The following is a 23,321-nucleotide window of genomic DNA, read 5'->3' on the forward strand; positions in this document are numbered from 1 at the left end:
TGAAGAAGATGGTCAGTCTGGAAAGTTTGACACCGAGCAGCGCAACGGCGTCATTGGCGTCTGTGGATATGCCGCCATGGCTGTTTGAGGCGATGGAGGAGACGGAGAGCAGTGCGTAAGAGATGGAATTTCATTTGTTGAAGATGGTATTTGATGTGTGGAAAATATGGTTTCCGGTCATTTTCGTTTTGGATCTGATGCATTTGCGCAAGATACCCCAGTGCGACCACCAGATTGGAATCTGCTATTTGAGACTGACTGTATTGTTTGGACATTGTTTGAACCGAACCGGTAAATGTAATTGAAGAGGCACACACACACACGTATAGTCGTAGATAACGTCTTTTGATCACTACTCTCACACCGCTTTCACGCCGATAATGCCAGCACTGTATTCAATGTGACCGGTCAGTAGGGATGGGTGAGAGAAGCGGTGGCGCTATGCGCGCGTGCCGGAACGTGTTCGGCTCGCATAGCACCGTGCTTTCACACACGTCACAGACTTCTCGCTCAGATCTTTTGGGACAACACGCGCACTCTCAGCACTCACTTCATCACTAGCTTCGCAATGGAGTCTGCACATTGACATCCGGAGACCATCAGCGGAGAGACCCGCAATGTCTGATGGCGGTAAGACCAAGAAGACAAGTGTAGGTGAGTATTCGGCCTCTGTTTCGCCACTGGCTGCTATTCTTGGTGCCTGAGGCTCAACAATCACGTAGAGTCTCTGGCTAACATCTCTTGTACAGGCTTTCATTTTCTAGCCGGCCTGGGATCTGGATGCGCCAGTGCTGCATTACTTCAGCCCGCGGATCTCCTGAAGACTCGAGTACAACAATCAAATGCGGGATCACTGCGACAGGCTCTACGAAACGTTCTTGATGGACCGAATCCTATACGTTCACTATGGCGCGGCACAACTCCTTCTGTCATCAGGACGGGTTTCGGTAGCGCATTATACTTTGGCCTACTCAATCAGATGAGAGAATATGTCTCTCGCATGCCTGTCATACCTGTCCCTGGACTTCCTACTACTGGCGTTGGAGCAGGTCAGAGTTCGTCAGTTTTGCCAAAGATTGGCAATGTGGCGAACCTTGCGACTGGTGCAGCAGCGCGAGTTGCGGCGGGTTTCATCATGAATCCTGTTACGGTTCTGAAGGTCAGATATGAGAGTACGCACTACTCTTACACTTCCATGGCCAGCGCAGCACGAGACATTATCCGAACAGAAGGTGCGCGTGGATTCTTTGCAGGCTTCGGCGCTACTGCTGTGCGAGATGCACCATACGCCGGCTTGTACGTTCTATTATACGAACAGTCAAAAGCTCAGCTTGCGAAACTATCAAAACTGGTACCCGGCCCAGATGGAGAACCTGGAGTGCGGAGCATGGGCAGCAATGCCACAATCAACTTCATGAGTGGCGTGGTAGCGGCAATGGCAGCTACTACTTTGACGAACCCTTTCGATGCGATCAAGACTCGGTTGCAAATTGCTCCGGGAAAATACAGGAATCTCGTACAGGCCGCTCGGACAATGTTGGCTGAGGAAGGCGTTCGGAGCATGTTTTATGGGCTCAGTTTGAGGATCGGGAGGAAAGCTGTGAGCTCGGCTTTGACGTGGACTGTGTATGAAGAGCTGATACGAAGAGCTGAGCGGGTTGTGGAGGATAGGGTCAAGATCGGTGCGTGAATTGGGCATACAGGGAAGCCCTAATTCCATTGGCGAGCTCACTTGCATTGTGTAACAGCGTGCGCTGAAGGATTAGCATAGAGCGATCTCTACTCATACCATCTCAACAACTGTACCTGAGCTGCCCGACCTCTCCGGAACGCCACATTTGGAAATAATTGATCTAGAAGTCAGCCTTCTCTCCTCAAAGTTTACCTTGTGCGGTTTGGTGCACAGCCGAAAAGATATGCTAACTTTCCCATTTCCAATATCACCGAACGGAATCTCAACATCGCCGAGGTGTCGCAAGTCGCAATGTCAGCCTCATGCTTGCAAACCACTCGGCGATCTGCTCCCCAGCCTATCACAACGCTCAAAACTGTACGCTAAACCTGTTCCAGCTGCTCCTTTTGTCTCATCTCCCCTGGTTCCGACCTCCGAGTGGTCATCTCTATGGTGACGGTGGTCAGCTCGAGAGTTGTGCACCGTCGGCAGGAAGCACACATATACGCTGTGATTCGAGGTGGTGATTTTCTTTTGCCTCACTTTCATCATCGCTTTTCACGAGTCGACAAGATCTGGCAAATTTCGCGAATTTGTTCAATCTTTCCCCAACAATTCCGACCGAGCGACAACTTCTCCGAAGCAACAATGAGCGAGACGCGGAACATCGTCGTTCTCGGCGTTGCCTGGGCAGGATTAGGAACGGCACACCACATCTGCAAACACCTTCTACCAAAACTGAAAAGCTCTGGAAGTGGCAAATATGTCCTCCATCTCGTTGACCCTTCAACACATTTCTGGTGGCACGTTGCAGCTCCTCGACAAATTTGTTCCGCCGAAGGAAATGTGAGCTTCGAGAAAAGCTTTGTACCGATCAAAGATGGATTCAAGCAATATACCAATCTTCAAGACTCGCTTGTCTTTCACCAGGCTTCTGCCTCTGCATTGGATACACAGAGTCGTAAGGTGACTCTGACAAAGCCGGATGGAAGTACTGAGAGTTTGGAATACTGGGCTCTCATCATTTCGACAGGTGTCAGGACTCCGACACCACTCACTGGCTTTCAGGGTGATCACACTGTCTCCCAAAACGCACTTCGCGAAGCAAACACAAAACTCAAGTCGGCGCAAGTGATCGTCGTCTCTGGCGGTGGACCAGTAGGCGTGGAGACTGCAGGCGAACTGGGCGCTCACTTCGGCGGCAAAGCGAAGATTGTCCTCGTCACTGCCGGGAAAAAACTGTTGCCGGTGTTCAACGAAAGCCGCGCGAAGAAGGCCGAGTCACTGCTGAAGAAGCTTGGTGTGGAGGTTCGCTATAACACCAAGGTCAATGGGCAAAATGATCTCGGAAACGGCAAGACAGAAGTGCTGCTCAGCAGTGGTGAACCGATCCAGGCTGATGTGTACATTCCGGCTTTTGGTGTTCAACCTAATACCGAATGGCTTCCCAACGACCTGAAGGATAATAAAGGATTCGTGAGCACGAATGAGAAGACTCTGAGAGTCGACAAGGCTGGTGCAAGGGTTTACGCTGCTGGTGATGTGTCCGGCGTCGACAGTGGCGGAGTGATGAACATGTGAGTTGTTGACTGAAACACATCTGCGAAGCAGTGTTATTGACCCGATAAACAGGTACAGTTCTCTTCCCGTGCTCCATGCCAACATCGACCACGACCTACTCTCTGAGGCCAAGGCAGGCAATGTTGCGGAGAAGACGTACAACTTTGTGCCAAAGGAGACACAATTCGTTCCTGTGAGTCGGGCCTCGAATTTCCATGTTGGCATCTGCTAATCCCTTTCCAGGTCGGGCCAAAGACTGGTGTTGCAGCATTCAACGGGTGGTCGGTCCCAGGTTTCGTCGTGAGTTTTGCGAAAGGACGAGACTACATGGTCAGCAGGATGGACGGTTTCACGGAAGGGAAGAAGTGGTAATGTTCTGGTGTTTCAGCGTAGATAGATCGTGTTTTTGATACCCAGACTGCTTTCAAGCCAGATAGAACCCGCGTTAATGACTTGCTCGGAGCAACACTGCGATACATGCTGTCCTGGTTCATTTTGAGTCTCCTCAGCAAATGATGTGTTACACAGCTCGGAAGCCTATTTGCTCCAGTCATCACCAGAAAGTGCGTACGTACAAGAGTGAGTTTCCACTGTCCGAGGCTCATCAACGCAGGTCAGCGGGGCCTCTCATCCGAACAACAATGTCGCCCTTCGAGTCGATCCATTTCAAGCCAAGTTTCCTGACACCGCCCTCACTGGCCGTGTAAAGCAGGAGATAAACATGCTCTACCAGTTCTCCCCAACAATATATACGAACGTGTTCAAATTTGTTGATTGAGTCGGCTTGCAAGAGTGGCTCCTCGAATCTGTTCCGTGAAGTCAGACGTACATCTGCTATTCTTGTACACCAAATGTCGTGCCCCGCTGTGCCGTTGGCAATCCAGATCTGCAAGCGGCGCCAGAATGCCAGCTTTTTGGGAGCCTGCCACGAAGAACAATCGACAGACCAGTGTCCTCTTTCGTGCACAGATATCTGACGAGCAACCATCATAGGTGAGTACTTCGAGAGGAATGTGGCACGTAGAACATTAAGCTCGTCCGTAGCATGTGTAATGAAACCATCATTAGACGTCGCTGGCTTCGGTGGATGAATTTCCGGAGCAAGAGAGCAAAGCTCGGCTTCGGCTGGGTCCAGGGCTATCTGTTGCTGGGCGACGTCTCTATGACTGCTCGGTTGTGTTGACGCGGGCAGAGTTACCTTGAGATTGAGACCTTGACCAGCTGAAATCTCCACGCGAGAGTGAGAAGCTTCATCAGCGATAGTTCGCCAAATGCCATCTTTAGCGGGCGACCTGTTGCCCAATGCGGCGTGTTGCGGAGATCGAAGCATATACGATTGAGGGTCACAGCTCTTCTCAAGCGAATTGCTTATCGGCCCTGGGTCGCTGACGGAACGATTGACAAGCTGCGGTCGATCCTGCTTACTGCCATCCCTGCTGTTTGATGCGAGATCGCTCAAGGAATACGAGGTGGGCAGTTCAGATGTCGTATCGTCGCTAGCAATGGTTCCATCATCACCGCGTTCGTTCTCAGTGCGCCGCTTTTCACCTGTGGGGTCATGAGTCGCGCCAGCAGAGAGAGGGAATAGTACTCTTTCCACTGGCTGACTGCCACTATCGAGCTGAGCTCGGTCGTAAGCTGGGTATAAGCGCCGCAGGCGCTTGGCTGGGTGAGCGACTATGGGGGTTCTCATATAGGATGACTCGACGACAGGCTCACTTCCCGCGCGGCGCCTTGGACTGGTCACCATGGAGGCATTGCTGTTGTCTTGGCTGGCGGGGGAAGTCTCTGATATCCTTTCGACAGGTCGCCGAGGGCTAAGCGCGTTCCCGGTATCTCTCTCGTGAGGTGACCGACCGCTATTCCGAGATGTCAAATGCTTCGATGTTGATGCCGTGGTAGCGGTGAAAAGTTGGCTTTTCAATGCAGTGTAGGCGAGTTGAGTATCGTCGATGTACTCAGATGAGTCCTGAAGCTGGGCAACTTCTGACCTATGATCGTCGTTCTCGACGGGTTGGCGCTTTACGATCCGCTTGTCATATTGGCCGTGTGCCCTCACAGCATTCTCCGCCGCCACTTCGGACTGGTGGACCGGTCTCGCAGATGATGGCGCAAGTTCGACGTTGCAAGCAGCCAGAGATCTCGCTTTCGCAGGTCGAAATTTCTCAAGTTCCAAGTACGTCTCTACTTGCTGAACATGCCGTTCGTCATCCTTCCTTGAACTCGATGCGCCTGCGTGAACGAGCAGTGTTGTGCGACGTTCCATGCCTATCTTGCCTGCTCATCTCCATGACAGGCTTTGGCAAATTATCGCCACGCTGGTGGGGTATGTGGACTGATGAATAGCCGGCGGTGCTTGAGAGGCGACGCAAGACAAAGAGTAGAAGTTGTAAAGGCAAGTTACAAAGACGGCAGTCGTGGCGAGGCGCGTCCCGTCGCGCTTTCACGTGACAATGTGCCAAGACTCCATCAAGGACCGCGGATGGAAGGCGTCGGCGCCAGGAAGTACATACACTCGAATCTCAGACAGCACTCCGCAGCACGATCTGCCTTCTATCTAGATTCAGCAGCTGCGAAGATCCTCAATTCGCGGAGGAAAATCGCATTCACCCATTGTTTCTATGGAAGGCAGTCGCGACTCACACACAAATCTGAGGCACAATCTCGTCCAAAGCTAAGCCAGTACGCACAGAATGCTAATCCTCCGGATGATGAGTATTTACAATTCTTCCGACTCTTTGTGCTTTATGCCAGCTTTCTCATTCCAGGTGTCGTGCGTGTGAGCGACGCTTCCTTGGCGTACCACTTCTTCCAATCCAATCTCGCGGTGGATCTCTCTCATTCTCTCAGTATCGGCTTGTGCAAAGCCCTTGGAGCCGAACAGAACGTCCATCTCCTCAAGAGACAGGCCCTTGGTTTCTGGGAAGAATTTCCAGATGAAAGCTGCGCCCAGGAAGGTCAGGCCACCAAAGAAGATGTAGGTCCCGTACCGTAGGGACGTTAGCATGTCCGGCGTAACCTGTCCGACCACAAAATTCATCATCCAATTGCTGCTCGCACCAAGCGCGATGCCGTATGGTCGTTGACTGAGCGGCCAAATCTCTGCTATGACAATCCAAGCGCACGGACCCCTTGAAACACGCCTGTCAGCCGCCACCACTCAATCAAAACAGGGACTCTCTCCAAAACACGGAGATGTGCTAAGCCACGAGGCCTAGACTTCGATTCTGACTCACCAGGAATAGCCGAAGAAAACGACAAAAAGCCACACCATACTAACGGCCGCCCAGCCTGCTGCTTTGTGAGACTCCCACGAGTCCTCGTTTTTAGCCGTTATCACAGCAATTATCATGTGGCATGTCGCCATTCCGATCGCTCCAGAAATCAGGATGGGCTTTCGTCCGACCTTATCGACATATGCGACGGCAGGGATGGTAGCAAGCCACATTGCGATACCAACCACGCCAGTGGCCAGAAGAGAAGTGCTATTAGAAGAGAGTCCTAGGCCTGCAAAGATCTGAGGGGCGTAGTAGAGAATGGCGTTGATTCCCGTCCACTGCTGGAAAAACATGGTCACAGTGGCGAGGATGACACGGCGGAACATTGGCATGGTCTTGAAAAGAGATCCCACAGCAATGAATTGGAGCTTGACCGTCGACCAAGCGGAGCCATCGGACAGACCAGGAAAGGCTTCAGCTGTGGAACGCTTCTCAAAGAGTGACTGGGCCTTGATTTCGAGGAACTCAAGCTCAATGAGCTCATGATCCTGCGGTAGGCCTCTGAGGCTGGCCAGATTTCGTCGACCCTCAGCTTCTCGATTATGGTGGACGAGCCAACGCGGACTGAAAGGCATAAAGAGCATGCCCCCACCAAGGAGTACCGCAGGAGCGAGCTGCAAGGCGAGAGGGACCACTAGTCATGGGAGAGTCAGCATGTGTTTCCGTAACGTTTAAGCAACTTCTAGTCAAGCTGACGCTCATGGCCGCACGGATGTCCAGACAGGGCAGACGAAGACGATGTTCTTAGGCGACTGCACTTACACCAAGCTGCGTCTTGCTGACCCGATCCTGTGCCGCCAATGTGGTTCGTCCCATAATCGATCCACTGCGATCATTTCGTCAGCATAGTCACCTTGTCTCTCCGGTTATCCAGTACTTACGAAGCTGATCATTATACCGGTGGTAATCGCAAGCTGCTGAAGGCCAACGAGAGCGCCTCTGACCTCAGGCGGCGCTACCTCAGCGTTGTACATCGGTACAATCATGCTCAAGCTACCAACGCCCATACCAGTGATGAAACGACCTCCCAGAATAGCACTGGCGCCCGCTCCAGTCACAGCTACACATTGAATAACGACGCCAATGATGAATATAGCGGTGTTGACCAGAATAGCATATTTTCGTGATATAATTTCGGCCAGGAAACCAGAGTAGAGGGTTCCAAACCAAGCTCCAAGCTCGAGGATCGCCGTCAACCAACCCTTCTTAGTCTGGTTCTCTACCCACGGGCCCATGTGGGTGCCAAAGCTATACATGGTAAGTACGCCAGAGAAGACGCCTTGGTTGTAACCTAGCCATAGTCAGTTGAGTGCGACACAAGTAATGGCTGCGATAAGTCTACCATAGAGCAGTCCTCCCAAGCATGCAAAGCAAGCAATGCCAAAGACCTTGGCATTCTTGACCAGGGCGGCTGGACCAGAAGAGCCTTGCAAGGCCTGGCGGCGCTGGAGAGCCGCCTGGTCGAAATGTGATGCACCTCCTACTGGTGCCATGATTAGGGAAGGGATGCGAAGATGGATGGACTCAGGCTTGGACAAGGGGAGCTACGGCCTGCAATATGTAGCAATGGCTCTGCTCAAGCATGTTACAAACATGCATGAGCCATTTCGCCAACAGAAGCATTGCGTCTCGGCTAAAGACAGGTACGCAGATGTAACATGGGTGTTAGCTGGGGCACGTTAGCCAGTCGCACCTTAGGCTTCTCAGGCCATCCATCCTGCGCGTGGCTGTCAGTGGCACGAGTGGCAGCAGGTGATGCGTCTAGAGCTCTAAACTCTTCGGCTGAATGCTAGTGAGCAGGGGTTCTCCAGACTCACACGTGTATGCAGGATGGAGATGCCGCTAGTGCCGTGATGCTTGTACGAGACGTCGCAGGCGGTCGTCGCTTTTAGCCTGAATCAAATTTGAGACTGGTGATAGCATCCTTGTGGCGTGGACTGAGGACTGAAGACTTGTTGCATTTGCGGCTTGACATCAATTTCAATAACTATAACCGAAGCCAGTATTAACCATAGCCTGGTGGTGTCTAGCATCGCGAGAGTATCAGCAAACGCATTCATCGCCCTGGAATGCGGTCGCATGTCTGCCCTCGGAACTCCTTGGTCAGTCGGTCATGCCAGCTGCACAGGCGCTTCCACACGTTGATGCTCAGCAATGTCCAGCAGAGAAGAACTTTCGATTCACCGTGCCACCACAGGCCTAGTAGGATGCCTGCCAGGCTGGGTGGATGTCTCGAGTATTACGCTTCTGTTGCACATTTTGCCGCATCGAGACCAGATACAAGTGCCGACAACCGTCCTTTTACACGCCGAACGCCACGCTTGAACGCAAGAGGAATACAATTTTCGTCATCACCTCAGGCTGATGAGGAATCATGACTCGACCCTCAACCGCTTGTCCGCGGCAAGCGGCACGCCCCCATTCTCGTCGTCGCTCATGTCCACATCGCCGGAGTCGTCTGGCACATCTCTGCTTCGCTTCAATCCCTTCATCTTCCTGGTTTGCAATTGGCTCAAGTCTTGTCGGCCGGTATGGATGCGACCAATCTTGTCTCCGATCATATCTGTCTCGATATTCTTCTTTGGCTTGGCCTGGTTGTCATAGTCAGTATCGTCTGTAAGCATTGTATCAACACGTTGATGCGAGCATACCTCTGTGGTCTTTGGCTTCCTCATGGCTTCCTTTAGCATCTCAGGATCCGCATCTTGTTTCCTCCCAACTCTGAAATCGATCCTGGGCCCCATCTCTTCCACTGCAATTTTTGGCAAATTAGAGCTCTGCCCTTTCCGCGAACTCAAAAGGTAACACCTCATGTGTATTTGTGGCTTTACGCCCTCCTGCTCTTCCTCGTCCACAGTGAAATGGATCATGTACTTCAATCCTTCCACATCCACCTTGTCCGTGTCCGGGCCTTTGAAAAGATCCAAGAGCAGTGACTTCGCCATGGTATACTCGTTCTGAATTGGCGATTCGAAGGCACTCCCTGAGAACGAGAGCAGTGGCTTCAGACCCACAGTTGCTTTGGCATTCTTGAACTGCGACAAACTCCTGAATGTCTCCGGGTCTATGAGCAATTCCAACATGTCCAGTACTTTGTATCCGAATGTTCTGATCAGTGTCAAGCAGTGTGGTCTTTTCTTGCTATGTGACCCATAAACCATCAAACTGGTGTCATTCTTGTCTGCCCAGAACTCGAAACTCGTAGCGTCTTCAAACGGATGCTTGTCATTCTTCTTGTTGAACTTGACAGTGAGTGGCTCTTTTAGGCGATTGAGGTCTTTGAGCACCAGCTGGGTGATCTCTGAGCAGGACGAGTAGCGTAGGAAGAGCGTCGTCTTGGGATTCTCAACGACCTGCGGCGCTTTGTTGTCGAGATAGCGCTTCGTTTTGGCGCTTTTCGGCTTCACTTCTCGGATCGGGAGCGACATGATGGCAGAAGCGTGATGCGATATCCGTTGCAAGTGATCGTGTGCTTCGTCGCGTCTGCGTCTCCAGAGTTCCTTCTGTTGGAACTTTTTCGCTTCGGCTGCGCGAGCCGATATCTGATTGTCGGGATCTTTGCCGCTAGCGCGAACCTTGAGGTTTGTCAGAAGCAGGCATGTCACGGCAGAATTTCCACTCATCGAACCCCGCCACGAGCCGCTATCGCGCCATCCGTAACGACAAAACCACCAACTTCCACCACCGTCTCTCACGCCGCATACCATCGCCACGACCCAACTCGACTTCGCCACAATCACGATCACAAAACGAATTGCCACCATGGCTGCAGGTTCTCAGGTGCACGGCGTGGACACAGAGCAAGCCTTCAACAATGCCATCGCAGAGCTTCCAGGAACCACTCTGGCAGTGATTTACTTCCATGCGCCATGGGCCGAGCCATGCAAGCAAATGTCCACCATCCTTACTACTCTCGCATCGACCTACGAACCAACGACACCTCCCCGGATAGCGTTTCTGAGCCTGGACGCTGAGGAATTGTCGGACGTCAGCGAACGCTACGATGTGACGCAAGTACCACTCGTGGTCTTGCAGAAAGACGGCAAAGTTTTGGAGCAAATCACCGGCACAGATGCAAACAAGGTCAGGACAGCAGTTGAGAGACATAGCGGAGGTGATGGCAAGGGCGCTGGTGGACTGCCTCCCAAGCAGAACGTCACGAGACAGGAGCAGGATCGCGATACAGCAATGGGAGGAACCAGTGCTTCAAATGGCGATCTATCACAATACAAGCCCGGAGCAAACGAACAGCAGACGGCGCCGCAGAGCACAGAAGGACATGTGAGTGGCGAGCAGAGCAAAGAGGACCTGAACAAGCGGCTAGGCGAGCTGGTCAAGGCCGCGCCAGTCATGCTTTTCATGAAGGGCACTCCATCGGCTCCACAGTGTGGATTCTCAAGGCAGACCGTCAGCATTCTTAGGGAGAAGGGCGTACGATATGGCTTCTTCAACATTCTGGCCGACGATGAAGTGAGACAAGGCCTCAAGGAGTTCAGTGACTGGCCTACTTTCCCTCAGGTCTATGTCGATGGAGAGCTAGTCGGTGGACTTGATATTGTAAGTTGGCTACCTTCAAATACGGCAAGTTGAAATGCGCTGACATGCAATTTAGCTGAAAGAAGAATTCGACAGCAACCCGGAGTTCATGCAAGAATATGCTGTCAAGAAGGGTGGTCCTGGCGTGACTGCATGAGTCTCATATTGAGCTCTTCACTCTTGTCAATATTGATATAAACGACAGTCCTTTGGGCCCTGCTACTCCCCATCGCGCGATGCTCTACATTTTCAGTCGCGCATCTTGCCAACTTCGGCCAGACAACATGCCGTGTGTGTCTATACACGTAGCCCTGTGTCGAGGGAGAATTTCTCGCAGGCCCTCATGTGAAATTTGGCTGTCGATCACAAGCCTGTAGGCAGTGTCAACATGCGTCCTGCAGGGCAGATGGCTGGGAGCGACCATGCACGTGGGACGAGGGGCTTTTTACCTAGGGCAAAGTAGTCATGCATAGTCGGAGTGTGGTGCAGATAGCGCTAGATGGAGACGTGGGGTTTCCCGGCAATACGAAGTGACGATAACAATCAAAGCTTGTGCCCATTTCATCACTCTTCCGGGATCGCTACCAATCTGTGCGCGCTACAGTGCCGCTTCGACAGACCCATGCGATGAACGTGTAGAAGCTCAGCTGACTCCGCAACGTCGTCAGGATAATTATGGAAAGCGTTTGTACATTTGTGGCCTCGCGTGCGTTGAAAGTGCCGATAGTATGATTGCACTCATCAGTAGCCTTTCTTGAGCGTATAATGTCTTCGTCCGTTTCGTACTCTCCTCCGTAATGTACATCTTACTCTGTCTTTGGCACGTAATTCTGTTGCTCGAACAGATATCCCTTGATCTTCGAGTGCTTGAGTTGTTGCAGGTATCGCTCTGCCCCAGAGATTAGTATCCACATGTTTGTAACTCTTCCGTGTGCATGCTGCTCACCTCTCAAATGCCCGCACTTCTCCAAATGATTGACACCTTCCCTGTAATAGCACTTGCCCATTTCCTCTCGAATCAATCGCGCCATCATGCTCTGAACCCATTGCTCTCTGATAATCGCGTCTTGTGCGGCCTTGAGTGCCTTGTTGTCATCGTAGTCTACGCCATCGAAGGTCGGCGCAACCTTTGGCTTCGCGGCTTTGAACGATTCGGACTCTGGAGTTGGCATTGTTCTGGTGGTGGAGGGGGCCGTGCGCGGCCAATGTGTTCGCTTGAGGTACTCTCCCGGGTCCCACGGGTACCAGTGGCTTTCTTGACGTGGTTGCTGGTGTCAATGGCGCGCAGGAGAGAGTGCTGTCTGCGTACCTTGACGACGAAGGTGAGGTAGCGAAGCACAGGCCGACGGACCAATCCGCTGCTTTGCTGACTGTGCAACATCCTTACCCTGGCTCACTCAGGCACGTCCGCCATCTTCACACTCTTCCTCTTGCTCTTTCTCCAACTGAATCTCGACAACGAATGCGTCGTACGCGTCTTCAGACTTCTAGGAGTTTTGGGCGTCTTGGGCGTCTCGGGAGGCTCCATCTTCTCTTCAGTCTTCTTCGTCCAGTAATCTTTCCCGCCGCTTGGCATCGAGTACGACACCTTCCATTGCCATTCGTCGAACTTGACACCCTGCTTCTCCTCGACCTCCTTGAGTAATTTATCGCGGGTCGCGGTACACTGCGGGCACAGCTTGTCCAGTCGCAGGGTCTTATACGGATGAGCAACAATCTCGCAGCCTGTGGACCAAGGCGCCGAAGGATCGAAAGATGCATCACGACACTCAATGAGAGGACGTGGACCAAACGTGCTGTGGCCGCATGTTGCGTATATTATGCGACTATGGCAGCACATCGTGAAGTGAAATTGTCTACACTGCACAGTCCAACTGATGCCGGGCCATGTAGTACATTTTGCAAGCTTCCGGTTCTGGACGTCTTTGTTTCAAGGAACAATTGGTAACTATCCTTTTACTGCCACGTTCCGACCGAAACTCTTTGTGAGAACGCTGCACTTTCAGATCTCCAGATGCTTGAGAATGGACAAACAAACTGAATCACGCTTGTGTATGTTTCTGGTGGCTTTTTGCGGCGCAGCACCATATCTGGGACACGACAACTCCACACTGTTGCCAGCAAAGCAGAAAGTCTTTCACATTGCAGGGCGCAAGGACTTGGATCGAGACATTTGACACTGGACGCTATCACTCTAATGTACACCCTCGATCATGACCTTGAAAACATCGGGCTTTGCGGCTTTAACAAGCTCAAATGCGTCCTCGGCCTGCTGGAAAGCGAAGCGATTGGTGATCAGACGCTTCACATCGATCTTGCCGGATGCTACAAGGTCTACTGCTTGCGCATAACACCCAGCAGTGTACCTTATGGAGCCCTTCACTATCAGTCCTCTGATGCAGGCCGTGGTGATCGGAAACACGACGTTCTCCTTGCCCATGCCTGCTTGGACATATGTTCCACCTTTCCTTAAGACATAGATTCCAGTTTGTATGCATGGCTCGGCACCGGTGCACTCTAGGACCACGTCTGGTCCTTCACCCAATTTGAACTCATTCTTGATGAGTGCAGCGACCTTTTCTTGGTGCTCCACTGGGTCTACGCCTTCTGAGAGCTTTGGAGACAAGTATACATCGTCTGCGCCGAAGCTTTTCGCGAAGTCGAGCCTTGATTGAACCACGTCGACGCCGATCACTCGTTTCGCTCCGTACGCTTTCGCTACAGCTTGACACATCACACCTATGGGCCCACAGCCCTACAATTTGTGTGAGAGGTGATTTATTGAGGGGACATTCAACTTACCATAACAACGACAGTTTGTCCCGCTCGCAGCTCCGCAACCTTGCTAATTTGTACCGCAACAGCAGTGGGCTCGACTAACGCTCCTTCTTCCATGCTCATATGCTCTGGAAAAGGGTAGACATAATCCGATGCGACAATATAGTACTTGGCCAAGGTACCATCCCAAGGTGGGGTCGCAGCGAACACGGTATCAGCGCATAAATTGTAGTCGCCAGATCTGCAATAGTCACAACGGCGACAGGGTACACCAGGTTCTATTGCAACTCGATCTCCAATTTTGACATTCTTCACCGCGCTGCCGACCTCGACGACGATTCCTGATGATTCGTGACCTTTTCACCGAATCAGCATTCGCTCTCTCGTAAGGGAGATCGATCTTATCCTCACTCACCAAGGATAATGGGACTGGTTAACACAAAGTCCCCAATGCGACCCCGTTGCCAATAGTGAACATCGGATCCGCATATACCCGTTTGCTGCACGTGAACGCGAACATCATGCGCATTGCGAAGCTGAGGAACTGGGCGATCCTCAAATGCGACATCTTTGACGGCTCGTAGCACGAATGAAGGGTTCTAAATTGGAAATCAGCTATGGTGTCTTTTTGGATGTGCTGGCGCGATTTACAATCTCTGTTTCCGTTGCCGAGCCCATCTTTGCAACTGCTGCGGACAAGCGTAGCTAGACGACTTCGACGATGTATTGCTATGATGTTATGGCAGCAGCAGGTCCTCTATCTCGGCATGGCCAGAGCAGCGCTGAGGACAGTGACACAACAGCTTCACGGAGTCTCCACACCTGAACTTCGAGACGTGCCCCTTGTTGCCCACCAGAGCTGCAGCCTCAAGTGCCGCCAAAGACTGTCTTCGGATCGAACGAGATACAACGAACCACTTCTGACGTTCTGTTCGGTCGAAAGGCCCCCGCATCTCCACAGTGTTCGCGGAGACTAGGTCCTCGTGGCTCCCCACACGCCTCAAAACAACAGTGACAATAGCCCGAAGCTGCAGCCGTACATACAGCCTCGAGACGGTTGACAATCGCCCTGTACCCACATGCGCGCAGGGTGTGAAGCTCTGTCACGAGCCGATCTGCATGAGCTCTGAGCTTGACGAGCTATAGCAAGTATAGCTACAACAACAAATTTCTTGAGGTTACACTCACGCATTTGGACGATTTACTCATTTGATCCAGCATTTACCATTCACTCATCCAAGATGCCTCTCGCAAAGCCCACGAACGCTTCCAGCCCCGTCCTCTCACACTTCTCCCTTTCCGGCAAATTCGCAGCAGTAACAGGCGGCGCAAGAGGAATAGGACTCGAAGTCGTCCGCGGACTCGCAGAAGCAGGCGCCACAGTTGCCCTTATCTACACAGCCAGCAAAGATGCCGAAGAAACCGCAAAATCAATCTCCCAAGCAACAAACCAGAAAATCATACCCTACAAATCCGACGTCCGATCCAAAGAAACCATCACCAAAACAATAAACCAAATTGCATCCGATTTCGGCCGCTTGGATATCGTTGTCGCAAACGCAGGAATTGCAAGTCATTTCGACAGTTTAGAGTATTCTGAAGATCAATGGCGAGATATCATGCAAGTGAACCTCGATGGGGCGATGTATACTGCTCAAGCAGCCGGGAAGATTTTTAAGAAGCAGAAAGAAGAGGATGATGGAGGGAGAGGTGATGGGAGTTTCATTTTTACGGCGAGTGTTAGTGCTTTGTTGGTGAATGTTCCGCAGAAACAGGCGGCGTATAATGCTTCCAAGGCGGCGGTTGTGCATTTGGCTAAGTGTTTGGCTGTGGAGTGGATGGAGTTTGGGAGAGGTATGTTCTGTGATTCGTGATTCAGTGTGCTGGTTGGGGAGGTTGCTGACTGATGTGATGTTTTGCTTCTAGTGAATTGTATTTCGCCGGGGTTTATTGAAACGGAAATGATTGCTAGTCATCCTAAGGAATGGCGGGATAAGTGGTCGCAGTTGGTCCCAGCTGGACGTAATGCTGATCCAGCTGAGCTGAAAGGAGTAAGTGCACATTGTAGTCTTGACATCTCCTCAGAGCTGACGGGTCACCAGGCGTACGTTTTCCTTGCCTCAGATGCCTCATCTTATATGTCGGGAGCCAACATTGTTATTGATGGTGGATACACTCTGCCTTAGAACGTTCCGATAACATGCAGCTATAGTTGTCAATACAGATTGATGCTAGAATGACGTTTTGGTCGAGGAGGGATCGAGATATCCACTGCTACTGACGGCCTGTTCATTCTTTAATGCGCGACGCTGAGAGATCCATCTTGGCCACGCTACGTGCTTGAAAGTCGCGACCTTCCGGCAGTATTCTTAGGTGTAGTCTCCGCACATGCGGTGGTCGTGTGTACAATCGTAGCAGTGTGAGAGATCCTGACGTCGCAGATCATCGGCTAGCACGCAGGTACACTGTCGCCCTCGCGTGTCACAACCCTGCATATCTCGATCCTTCGCTGCTCTCCCCATGCGGAGACGGGGTGGTTCTCCTCACTCTTGGATCTCTCCGAGAAATTGCCGCGAGAACATACGACGCGGTCGGAGCGCACCGCGGCAGTCAAGTGAGTGTTCGATGCGAGGTATAATGGAGAATGCTCCTCTCCTGCTGTGCCCGAGCCAGCATCCGGTCACCAGGACTAAGCCACGTTGCCCACTATGAAGGACGAACTCATTGTCGGCAAAGCTCTGGCTGAAGTACTACCCAAAACCGATAAATATTGGTTCCAAGTGCCGCATCTGCTTAAGCTCAACCTCATACTACTGGTTCCTCTGATCTCAAGCTCAGTCGCTGGATATGATGGGTCGCTAATGAATGGCTTGCAAGCCCTTCCGCAATGGAGAGAGTATTTCGGAAATCCGACAGGAGCACTCCTTGGACTTGTCAACGCGGCGCAGTCGATCGGATCTGTTCTCGCTTTGCCGATAGTCGGGACCTTCTCCGATCGCTATGGGCGTAAAGCAGTCCTGCTGACCGGCATCATCGGGGTCATGGTAGCCACAGTAGTCCAAGCCACCGCGACGACTCTCGCTCAATTCGTTGTTTCCAGGCTCGTCGTCGGAGCTGCCGGAATGTTTGCCGCTCAACCAAGTCCATTACTGCTGGCTGAGCTCTCGTACCCTACCCATCGAGGCAAGTACACGAGCGCTTACTGGACCCTTTACTACCTTGGCGCGATATTGGCCTCCTGGACCACCTTTGGCACGCAGGACTATGCGAACAGCTGGTCGTGGCGCATACCCAGTATCTTGCAGGCCGGCTATCCCGCCGTCCAACTGGCATTCTTCATCTTCCTGCCCGAGTCGCCGCGTTGGCTCGTCAGTAAAGGTCGAAATGACGAGGCTCTGAACGTTCTAGCAACGTTCCACGCAGACGGCGACACACAGAGTCCCTTGGTGATCAGAGAAATGGGCGAGATTGTCGACACTATCAGATTGGAACAGGAGTCCAAAGCCACAGGCTGGAGCACACTGGTAGCGACTCCCGGAAACCGCAAGAGGCTATTCATCGCTGTTGCCTTGGGATCAATGGCTCAGTGGAACGGCATAGGCGTGGTGTCGTATTACTTGACCTTGGTTCTGAATACGGTAGGGATTACGGACCCCTTCATGCAGACCTTGATCAACGGGCTGTTGCAGATCTTCAATTTCATAGTCGCTTTAGGTGCCGCTTTTTGTGTCGATCGACTCGGCAGACGGACACTCTTCAACATGTCTGGGGTTATTATGCTGCTCTCATACATTGTCTGGACTGCTTGCTCAGCGGTCAATAACGAAACCGGATCGCAGCCAGCAGGGATCGTGGTCATCGTTTGCCTGTTTGTGTTCTACTTCGGTTGGTGGCATAATATCCAGCTAGGAAAGACGCGCTAACAGAGGACAGGCTACGACTGCAGTTACACCCCGTTGTTGATGTCTTATCCAACAGAGATCTTTCCGTTTTCTATCCGATCCAAGGGCTTGACGTGCGAGCTGCTGTCCATCTACTGCTCTTTGGTAATCGCAGCATTCGTAAATCCGATCGGGCTGGAAAATATCGGTTGGCGATACTATATCGTGTTTTGCTGTCTTCTGGTAGGTCGGCATTGTTATCTTCATGCGCAATGGAAGCTGACGTGGCCAAGGTTATATTCCTTGCCATAACGTACTTTGTCTTCCCAGAGACCCGTGGTCACAGTCTTGAGGAGATAGCAGAGATATTCGATGGCCCAAGAGCCGTTGATGTCGAGGCCAGCACAGAAAAGATCAGCAAGGCCTTCGCGGAGGGGCATTCAGAAGAACGCATCGATCGAGTCCCACTCTGAAGTTTATAACTCAGGCCTCAAGCTGCACTTTGCGGCACCGTCGTGCCTCTCTGTCGCACTTGGCTTTCATGAGAGTATCTTTGATATTGCTTCTGCGGCATGCAGCCGAAGGCAGATTTATGCCGGATCTCTAGCCCGGGGCTCAGCAAGTAGGCAATGGAAATCTTTTCACCATCCAAGAACCAGGAATGTCTTCTAACGATCGAATGCTCAACCAAATTGATCATGATTGAAAGGCAAGTCAAGGCTTCCAGGTTCCATGTTGATTAAGAAAGTCGTCCAGTCTTGGTCCTGCATGAAAGTGTCGGTTTCAGTCCCATGAACGCCTGGCCACATCATTCCTTGCAAGCCTGACAGTTGTGTCTCGGGAGACTCTTCGACCGGATGCAGAGATGCTTCAGCAATGCCTGCGCTCGTAGCAAGGAATCCTCCGCACAGACGGATAATCAGCTCGTGGCATTCTCTGCTGGCAGGATTGATGAAGTGCATCGATTCAAGGACCGCGAGGACGAGGTGAAGCTGGGCACGCCAGGTGTCGGCTTGTGGCGCATTCGGATTGTTGCGAAGCATTATGGTTGGAATCATGGACGCCTGGAAGATGAAGTATAGCCCGTACCAAGATGCCATGACGTTGTGCTCTGCATTGTGCCAGTAACCATGTATGGAAGCGATGGACGCCTCAGCTTCGGTCAAGCATCGATCGATAACTTCTTGCGTCGCAGGATCGTTTGCCGGTTGCGGACCGACCTCTCGACTTCGCAGGACATGCTTGATCAGATGGACTGCGACTAGTTAGCACCGTGGCTGGGAGGCGTTCGGGTGAAGGAAAGCTTACACCGGAACATAATGATACGAAAGTTGCGAAATCTCCAGTTCATGATCATGCGAGGAAGCCGGTAGCGCTCCGGCATGTTCGACGCATCATCCGACCAAATTGAGTGCCATGTTCCGATTCGTTCCTTGTCAAGCCGCAGGAGCTCCGTGGCGCTGGGAAAGTCACTTGAGATGATCCGTTCATAGATATCGTTGGTCGCAAGATGGAATCTAGCCTGTGATGCAACAGCTGAGTAAGGAGTCAGGCCTGTCTTGGGCGGTGGCAATGACAGAGAAGCATGCGTCAGGTCGCGGTCATCGATGTTGAGCGGTAGGGCAACTTCGATCCCGTGCGATGGCCAGGTCACTGGCCGACCGAATGTGATCATTGCACCAGAGAAGAATGCGTAAAGTGTCCACCAAGTCCGTCTTCTGATCTCCATGGCCAATGGGGCGATGCGCCAGTTGCTGAACTCCTTGTGCAGCCCTAGACTGATGGCCATATGCAGAGCCAATCCGAGATAATTGTACCCCGAATTGGGCTTATTGCGCTTCTGGAGATAGTTGGACATGAGGGTCAGAGTTTGTACAAGGGTTAGGTTACCACTTTCGAGCGAGGCGATCGAGATGTTGGCCCTTGAGGCTTCGAAGAGATCCAAGTCTTGCGTGACAGGACCCGTAGCAGTACTGAAGATGCCAATAGCGCCAACAATATAGGCAAGCGCATTCCAGCTGGGGCCATCAGGGCGGTCTATAACTTGCGCGTACTGAGCACGAAAGGTTGGCTCGTGAACGATGGGATATGCCAAATGATAGCACGAGAAGTAAGCATCAATAGCGGCATCCAGATCGACCATTCCAATGTTCCTCTGCCAATGCACGGGTGTAGAAACCCAACCAAGTTGGTCCGGATCCGAATGAGTATTTCGAGGTATGCCTGTACGTGGCTTGGCGAGTCTTCGTTCCCCGTCGCCGTCCAACATTAGCTTGAGCATTGAAGCACCAGATGCGACACCAAGATAGCCGGTGCCTGCGTCCACAACAGAGAGCGAAGCCATTCCGTCGAGCACGGTCGGACTCCCAGCATCGCCCGCGCCTGGGTAATCAGGAAGCAATGGACTATGCATCACTGCCTGTTCATTCCAGCTGAAGTCATCGGCTGGCGGCTCTTCAATATGATATTCTGAAGCCCGAGTAGCCGTTCCCTGCGAGAACGACTGTTTGTGCCCGAGTCTACCCTCTGGTAGATCCGCAATACTTTGCTTGTCGAATAATGGTGACTCGGACTCTGCGTGTCCGCTGTTCTCGTCAACAGGGTGCTGATGGCGCTGCTCCGCACCTACTTGTAACACAGCAATTTCCTTGAGAGACTCCTCCAGCTTGGCCTCAGCTTCATTTGCTCGAAGCTCTGCCTGCCGCAAACGTATCTCGGATTGGCGCAGCCTCTCTTCGACCATGGTCAGATGCTTGCGGGTTAAAGGCGTCCTCGAATGTCTCTCATAGAGACAGTGTCTCTTGTTCTTGGCGCATGGGGTGCATTCTGGGATCAGTTTATCGCAACGCCCTTTGCGTCGCTTGCATTCATTGCATGCTTGGTCTGTCGGAGCCGGCGACAACGGGCTATCGAGAGGGACTTGCTGATCCATGGCATAGCGATCATTGATATACCTCCGAAGGATGTGCCTGCTTTGGTCGCGTCGACATCAATACCGGGGCGTTGATGGTGGTGGTTGTCGGGCTATGGACGCGCCGCAGATCCTTTTGCCGCCATCTGACGGCACATCATCACTCCACACCGCGCTGAGCTGCGCGAGGTCTGGAGAAGGGCCCATCCCGCCGGCATTGTGCCGGGTCCTTTGGTGCAGCTGTCAGTGGCAGATGTCATATGAAGCTCCCTATTCACGCTATTCGACCAGGCAAGATGAATCGCGATGTTGACGCGTTGTCCACGTTTTCACGGGCAGCGCACGAGCTGCGGGAGCAACAGACTCGGCTTTGACAGGCGCGACCCTGGGGGTGGGGCGCCGCTAGGGGACGTGCACAAGTGCGTTTCTGCAGGGTTAATGAAGCGACAAGGGGTATGATCGATCAACCTTCTGGACAATCATCTGGAGCTGTGTGCAAGACTTGTCACCACTGCGTCAGGCACTCCAACACTCCGCGCGACCACCACCAGCCCGCAATCCTCCGCTTCCTGGTCGACAATGGCCTCCCTGCAGATACCCGTCCGGGGCAAAGCTGGCAGCAGTCCAGTAACAAAAGCTGTCATTTTGGTATCTAGCTGCCACAACTCGACACACGGGAAAGAACGAGACTGAACGCTGTCCTAGGTCGGTGGCCCATCTCGAGGAACACGCTTCAGACCGCTTTCGCTCGATTTGCCAAAGGTGCGCACTTGTTGCGAATTCGAATGCCTTCACACGACTCGAGCTCGAGACTGACTGTTTGTAGCCGCTCTTCGAAGTCGCCGGCCACCCCATCATCGAGCACTGCTTCCAAGCAGTTACCCGAGTGCCCGAGATCCACGAGGTCTTCATCGTTGGCTACTACGACGAATCCGTATTCCGCGACTTCATCAAAGACTGTTCACGCACCCACCCCAAGATCAGCGTCAAGTACCTTCGCGAGTACCAAGCTTTGGGGACTGCTGGAGGTCTTTACCACTTCCGCGATGCAATCCTCAAGGGCCGACCGGATCGCTTCTTCGTGCTCAACGCCGACGTCTGCTGTTCATTCCCGCTTGAGCAGATGCTGCGCCTGTTCGATGAGAAAGATGCGGAAGCTGTAATTCTGGGTACAAGAGTTCCGAACGAGGCGGCTACCAACTTCGGTTGCATCGTCAGTGATACACACAGCAAGAGAGTGCTCCATTATGTGGAGAAGCCAGAGTCACACATCTCGAACTTGATCAATTGCGGTGTCTATCTCTTCGCTACGGAAGCCATTTTCCCCAGCATTAAGAGCGCGATTAAGCGTCGCACAGATCGCCCACGATTGGTCTCGTATCCATCCTCTGATGCATTGGACTCGCAGTACGTGCCAGATGAAGATGGCGAGAAGAACGAGGTCATTCGACTAGAGCAGGACATCCTCGCGGACCTTGCAGACAGCAGGCAATTCTTCGTCCTCGAGACCAAGGACTTCTGGCGCCAGATCAAGACTGCTGGATCCGCCGTCCCGGCCAACGCTCTTTACCTCACCAAGGCCTTCCAAATGCAGTCAGAAGAGCTTGCCAAGCCCTCCGCGAACATTCTCCCCCCAGTGTTCATTCACCCAAGCGCACAGGTCGACCCTACCGCCAAGCTTGGACCAAATGTATCCATCGGACCTCGCGCTGTGGTCGGTGCGGGTGCGCGCATCAAGGAATCGATCGTTCTGGAGGATGCAGAGGTCCGCCACGATGCTTGCGTTTTGTACTCGATTATTGGCTGGGGCAGCAGAGTCGGCGCATGGGCACGCGTGGAGGGAACGCCAACACCAGCGCGTGAGCACAACACGAGCATTGTGAAGAATGGTGTCAAGGTGCAAAGCATCACTATTCTGGGCAAGGAATGCGCTGTCGCGGACGAGGTTCGTGTGCAGAACTGCGTCTGCCTGCCGTACAAGGAGCTGAAACGCGACGTGGCTAACGAGGTCATTATGTGAGGACGTTGTCGATGTGTTGGACACGAGAAGCGCAGCAAAGCATTCGGCGTTAATAGAAGACGATGCATGACAAAAATTAGAGGGCGTGTATGCCACGTAAAAGCTGATAGATATGCAAAATCCAGCCCAACTTGCATTCTGTAAATCTACACCACAGTCTCTTCGCGCCCTATCTCAGGTACACAATATTGCAACAGCGTGTCGTGTGCTTCCTTGGCTCGGCACCACGCGGGCACAATGCACAGAGACGTTGGACGTGTGCGTTCAAAGAAGTGTCTGTGTAGCACTGGTGGGCGCCGGGCCAGATGTGAGCACGCATGTGCATGCAACCGCGTGATAGCACAGCGACGCACTCGAATGCGCAGTCCATGTGTTATGTTGGGCAACAAAGCAGATGGAGGGCGACGTGGGAAGACGTGTTGCTGCAGCTGCAGCTCTCCACTGCGCGGCTAGCGGATGACTACGACTGACTCGATCACGGGCAGCTTGGCCAGGCCCTTTGTGTCTGGAGCCCGCATCCTTGTCTGCACCCACCGGCCATACAGACAACCACGCGAAGCTGTACGTTTACCAAACACTCACTGCCACTCCGCCCCGCGCTGCATCGCCGCCGTGCACCCTCTTCCGCCACCAGTGCTCCGCTGCGGCAAACACGCTCCGCCAGGCAATGCCCGCCAGCGCTCAG

General features: G+C 52.7%; 13 protein-coding genes across 13 annotated transcripts; 6 read left to right on the forward strand and 7 right to left on the reverse strand.

The window, feature by feature from the left end:
- Positions 1 to 617: 617 nt before the first annotated feature.
- RHO25_000147 (uncharacterized protein) lies at positions 618 to 1,690 on the forward strand (the record flags this gene model as incomplete). The annotated part of the gene is made up of 2 exons (XM_023592776.2): positions 618 to 654; positions 750 to 1,690. The coding sequence occupies 2 exons, from the start codon at positions 618 to 620 to the stop codon at positions 1,688 to 1,690; spliced, it is 978 nt and encodes a 325-aa protein (XP_023458976.1).
- A 630-nt stretch (positions 1,691 to 2,320) lies between these two features.
- On the forward strand, positions 2,321 to 3,604 carry RHO25_000148 (uncharacterized protein; the record flags this gene model as incomplete). Its single annotated transcript, XM_023592777.2, has 3 exons — positions 2,321 to 3,249; positions 3,305 to 3,425; positions 3,476 to 3,604. 3 exons carry the CDS (start codon positions 2,321 to 2,323, stop codon positions 3,602 to 3,604), a joined length of 1,179 nt encoding a protein of 392 aa, XP_023458977.2.
- Positions 3,605 to 3,836: 232 nt separating this feature from the next.
- On the reverse strand, positions 3,837 to 5,498 carry RHO25_000149 (uncharacterized protein; the record flags this gene model as incomplete). Its single annotated transcript, XM_023592778.1, has 1 exon — positions 3,837 to 5,498. The coding sequence occupies one exon, from the start codon at positions 5,496 to 5,498 to the stop codon at positions 3,837 to 3,839; it is 1,662 nt and encodes a 553-aa protein (XP_023458978.1).
- A 453-nt stretch (positions 5,499 to 5,951) lies between these two features.
- RHO25_000150 (uncharacterized protein) lies at positions 5,952 to 8,003 on the reverse strand (the record flags this gene model as incomplete). The annotated part of the gene is made up of 5 exons (XM_023592779.1): positions 5,952 to 6,363; positions 6,469 to 7,144; positions 7,273 to 7,336; positions 7,392 to 7,801; positions 7,853 to 8,003. The coding sequence occupies 5 exons, from the start codon at positions 8,001 to 8,003 to the stop codon at positions 5,952 to 5,954; spliced, it is 1,713 nt and encodes a 570-aa protein (XP_023458979.1).
- Positions 8,004 to 8,882: 879 nt separating this feature from the next.
- On the reverse strand, positions 8,883 to 9,938 carry RHO25_000151 (uncharacterized protein; the record flags this gene model as incomplete). Its single annotated transcript, XM_023592780.2, has 2 exons — positions 8,883 to 9,101; positions 9,162 to 9,938. 2 exons carry the CDS (start codon positions 9,936 to 9,938, stop codon positions 8,883 to 8,885), a joined length of 996 nt encoding a protein of 331 aa, XP_023458984.1.
- A 334-nt stretch (positions 9,939 to 10,272) lies between these two features.
- Positions 10,273 to 11,203, forward strand: RHO25_000152 (uncharacterized protein; the record flags this gene model as incomplete). Its single annotated transcript, XM_023592781.2, has 2 exons — positions 10,273 to 11,067; positions 11,123 to 11,203. The coding sequence occupies 2 exons, from the start codon at positions 10,273 to 10,275 to the stop codon at positions 11,201 to 11,203; spliced, it is 876 nt and encodes a 291-aa protein (XP_023458985.1).
- A 649-nt stretch (positions 11,204 to 11,852) lies between these two features.
- RHO25_000153 (uncharacterized protein) lies at positions 11,853 to 12,218 on the reverse strand (the record flags this gene model as incomplete). Its single annotated transcript, XM_023592782.2, has 2 exons — positions 11,853 to 11,935; positions 11,993 to 12,218. The coding sequence occupies 2 exons, from the start codon at positions 12,216 to 12,218 to the stop codon at positions 11,853 to 11,855; spliced, it is 309 nt and encodes a 102-aa protein (XP_023460119.1).
- Positions 12,219 to 12,439: 221 nt separating this feature from the next.
- Positions 12,440 to 12,886, reverse strand: RHO25_000154 (uncharacterized protein; the record flags this gene model as incomplete). The annotated part of the gene is made up of 1 exon (XM_023592783.1): positions 12,440 to 12,886. One exon carries the CDS (start codon positions 12,884 to 12,886, stop codon positions 12,440 to 12,442), a length of 447 nt encoding a protein of 148 aa, XP_023460118.1.
- A 354-nt stretch (positions 12,887 to 13,240) lies between these two features.
- On the reverse strand, positions 13,241 to 14,502 carry RHO25_000155 (uncharacterized protein; the record flags this gene model as incomplete). Its single annotated transcript, XM_023592784.1, has 4 exons — positions 13,241 to 13,801; positions 13,849 to 14,180; positions 14,240 to 14,423; positions 14,476 to 14,502. 4 exons carry the CDS (start codon positions 14,500 to 14,502, stop codon positions 13,241 to 13,243), a joined length of 1,104 nt encoding a protein of 367 aa, XP_023460117.1.
- A 563-nt stretch (positions 14,503 to 15,065) lies between these two features.
- Positions 15,066 to 16,010, forward strand: RHO25_000156 (uncharacterized protein; the record flags this gene model as incomplete). The annotated part of the gene is made up of 3 exons (XM_023592785.1): positions 15,066 to 15,678; positions 15,751 to 15,875; positions 15,927 to 16,010. 3 exons carry the CDS (start codon positions 15,066 to 15,068, stop codon positions 16,008 to 16,010), a joined length of 822 nt encoding a protein of 273 aa, XP_023460116.1.
- Positions 16,011 to 16,532: 522 nt separating this feature from the next.
- On the forward strand, positions 16,533 to 18,178 carry RHO25_000157 (uncharacterized protein; the record flags this gene model as incomplete). The annotated part of the gene is made up of 3 exons (XM_023592786.1): positions 16,533 to 17,709; positions 17,758 to 17,948; positions 17,999 to 18,178. 3 exons carry the CDS (start codon positions 16,533 to 16,535, stop codon positions 18,176 to 18,178), a joined length of 1,548 nt encoding a protein of 515 aa, XP_023460115.1.
- A 210-nt stretch (positions 18,179 to 18,388) lies between these two features.
- On the reverse strand, positions 18,389 to 20,637 carry RHO25_000158 (uncharacterized protein; the record flags this gene model as incomplete). Its single annotated transcript, XM_023592787.2, has 2 exons — positions 18,389 to 18,960; positions 19,014 to 20,637. 2 exons carry the CDS (start codon positions 20,635 to 20,637, stop codon positions 18,389 to 18,391), a joined length of 2,196 nt encoding a protein of 731 aa, XP_023460114.1.
- A 558-nt stretch (positions 20,638 to 21,195) lies between these two features.
- RHO25_000159 (uncharacterized protein) lies at positions 21,196 to 22,636 on the forward strand (the record flags this gene model as incomplete). Its single annotated transcript, XM_023592788.2, has 3 exons — positions 21,196 to 21,264; positions 21,322 to 21,378; positions 21,443 to 22,636. The coding sequence occupies 3 exons, from the start codon at positions 21,196 to 21,198 to the stop codon at positions 22,634 to 22,636; spliced, it is 1,320 nt and encodes a 439-aa protein (XP_023460113.1).
- Between the last annotated feature and the right edge of the window lie 685 nt (positions 22,637 to 23,321).

The sequence above is a fragment of the Cercospora beticola genome, chromosome 1 (assembly GCF_033473495.1).
Source record: "Cercospora beticola chromosome 1, complete sequence".
In the NCBI taxonomy this organism is placed as follows: Eukaryota; Fungi; Ascomycota; class Dothideomycetes; order Mycosphaerellales; family Mycosphaerellaceae; genus Cercospora; species Cercospora beticola.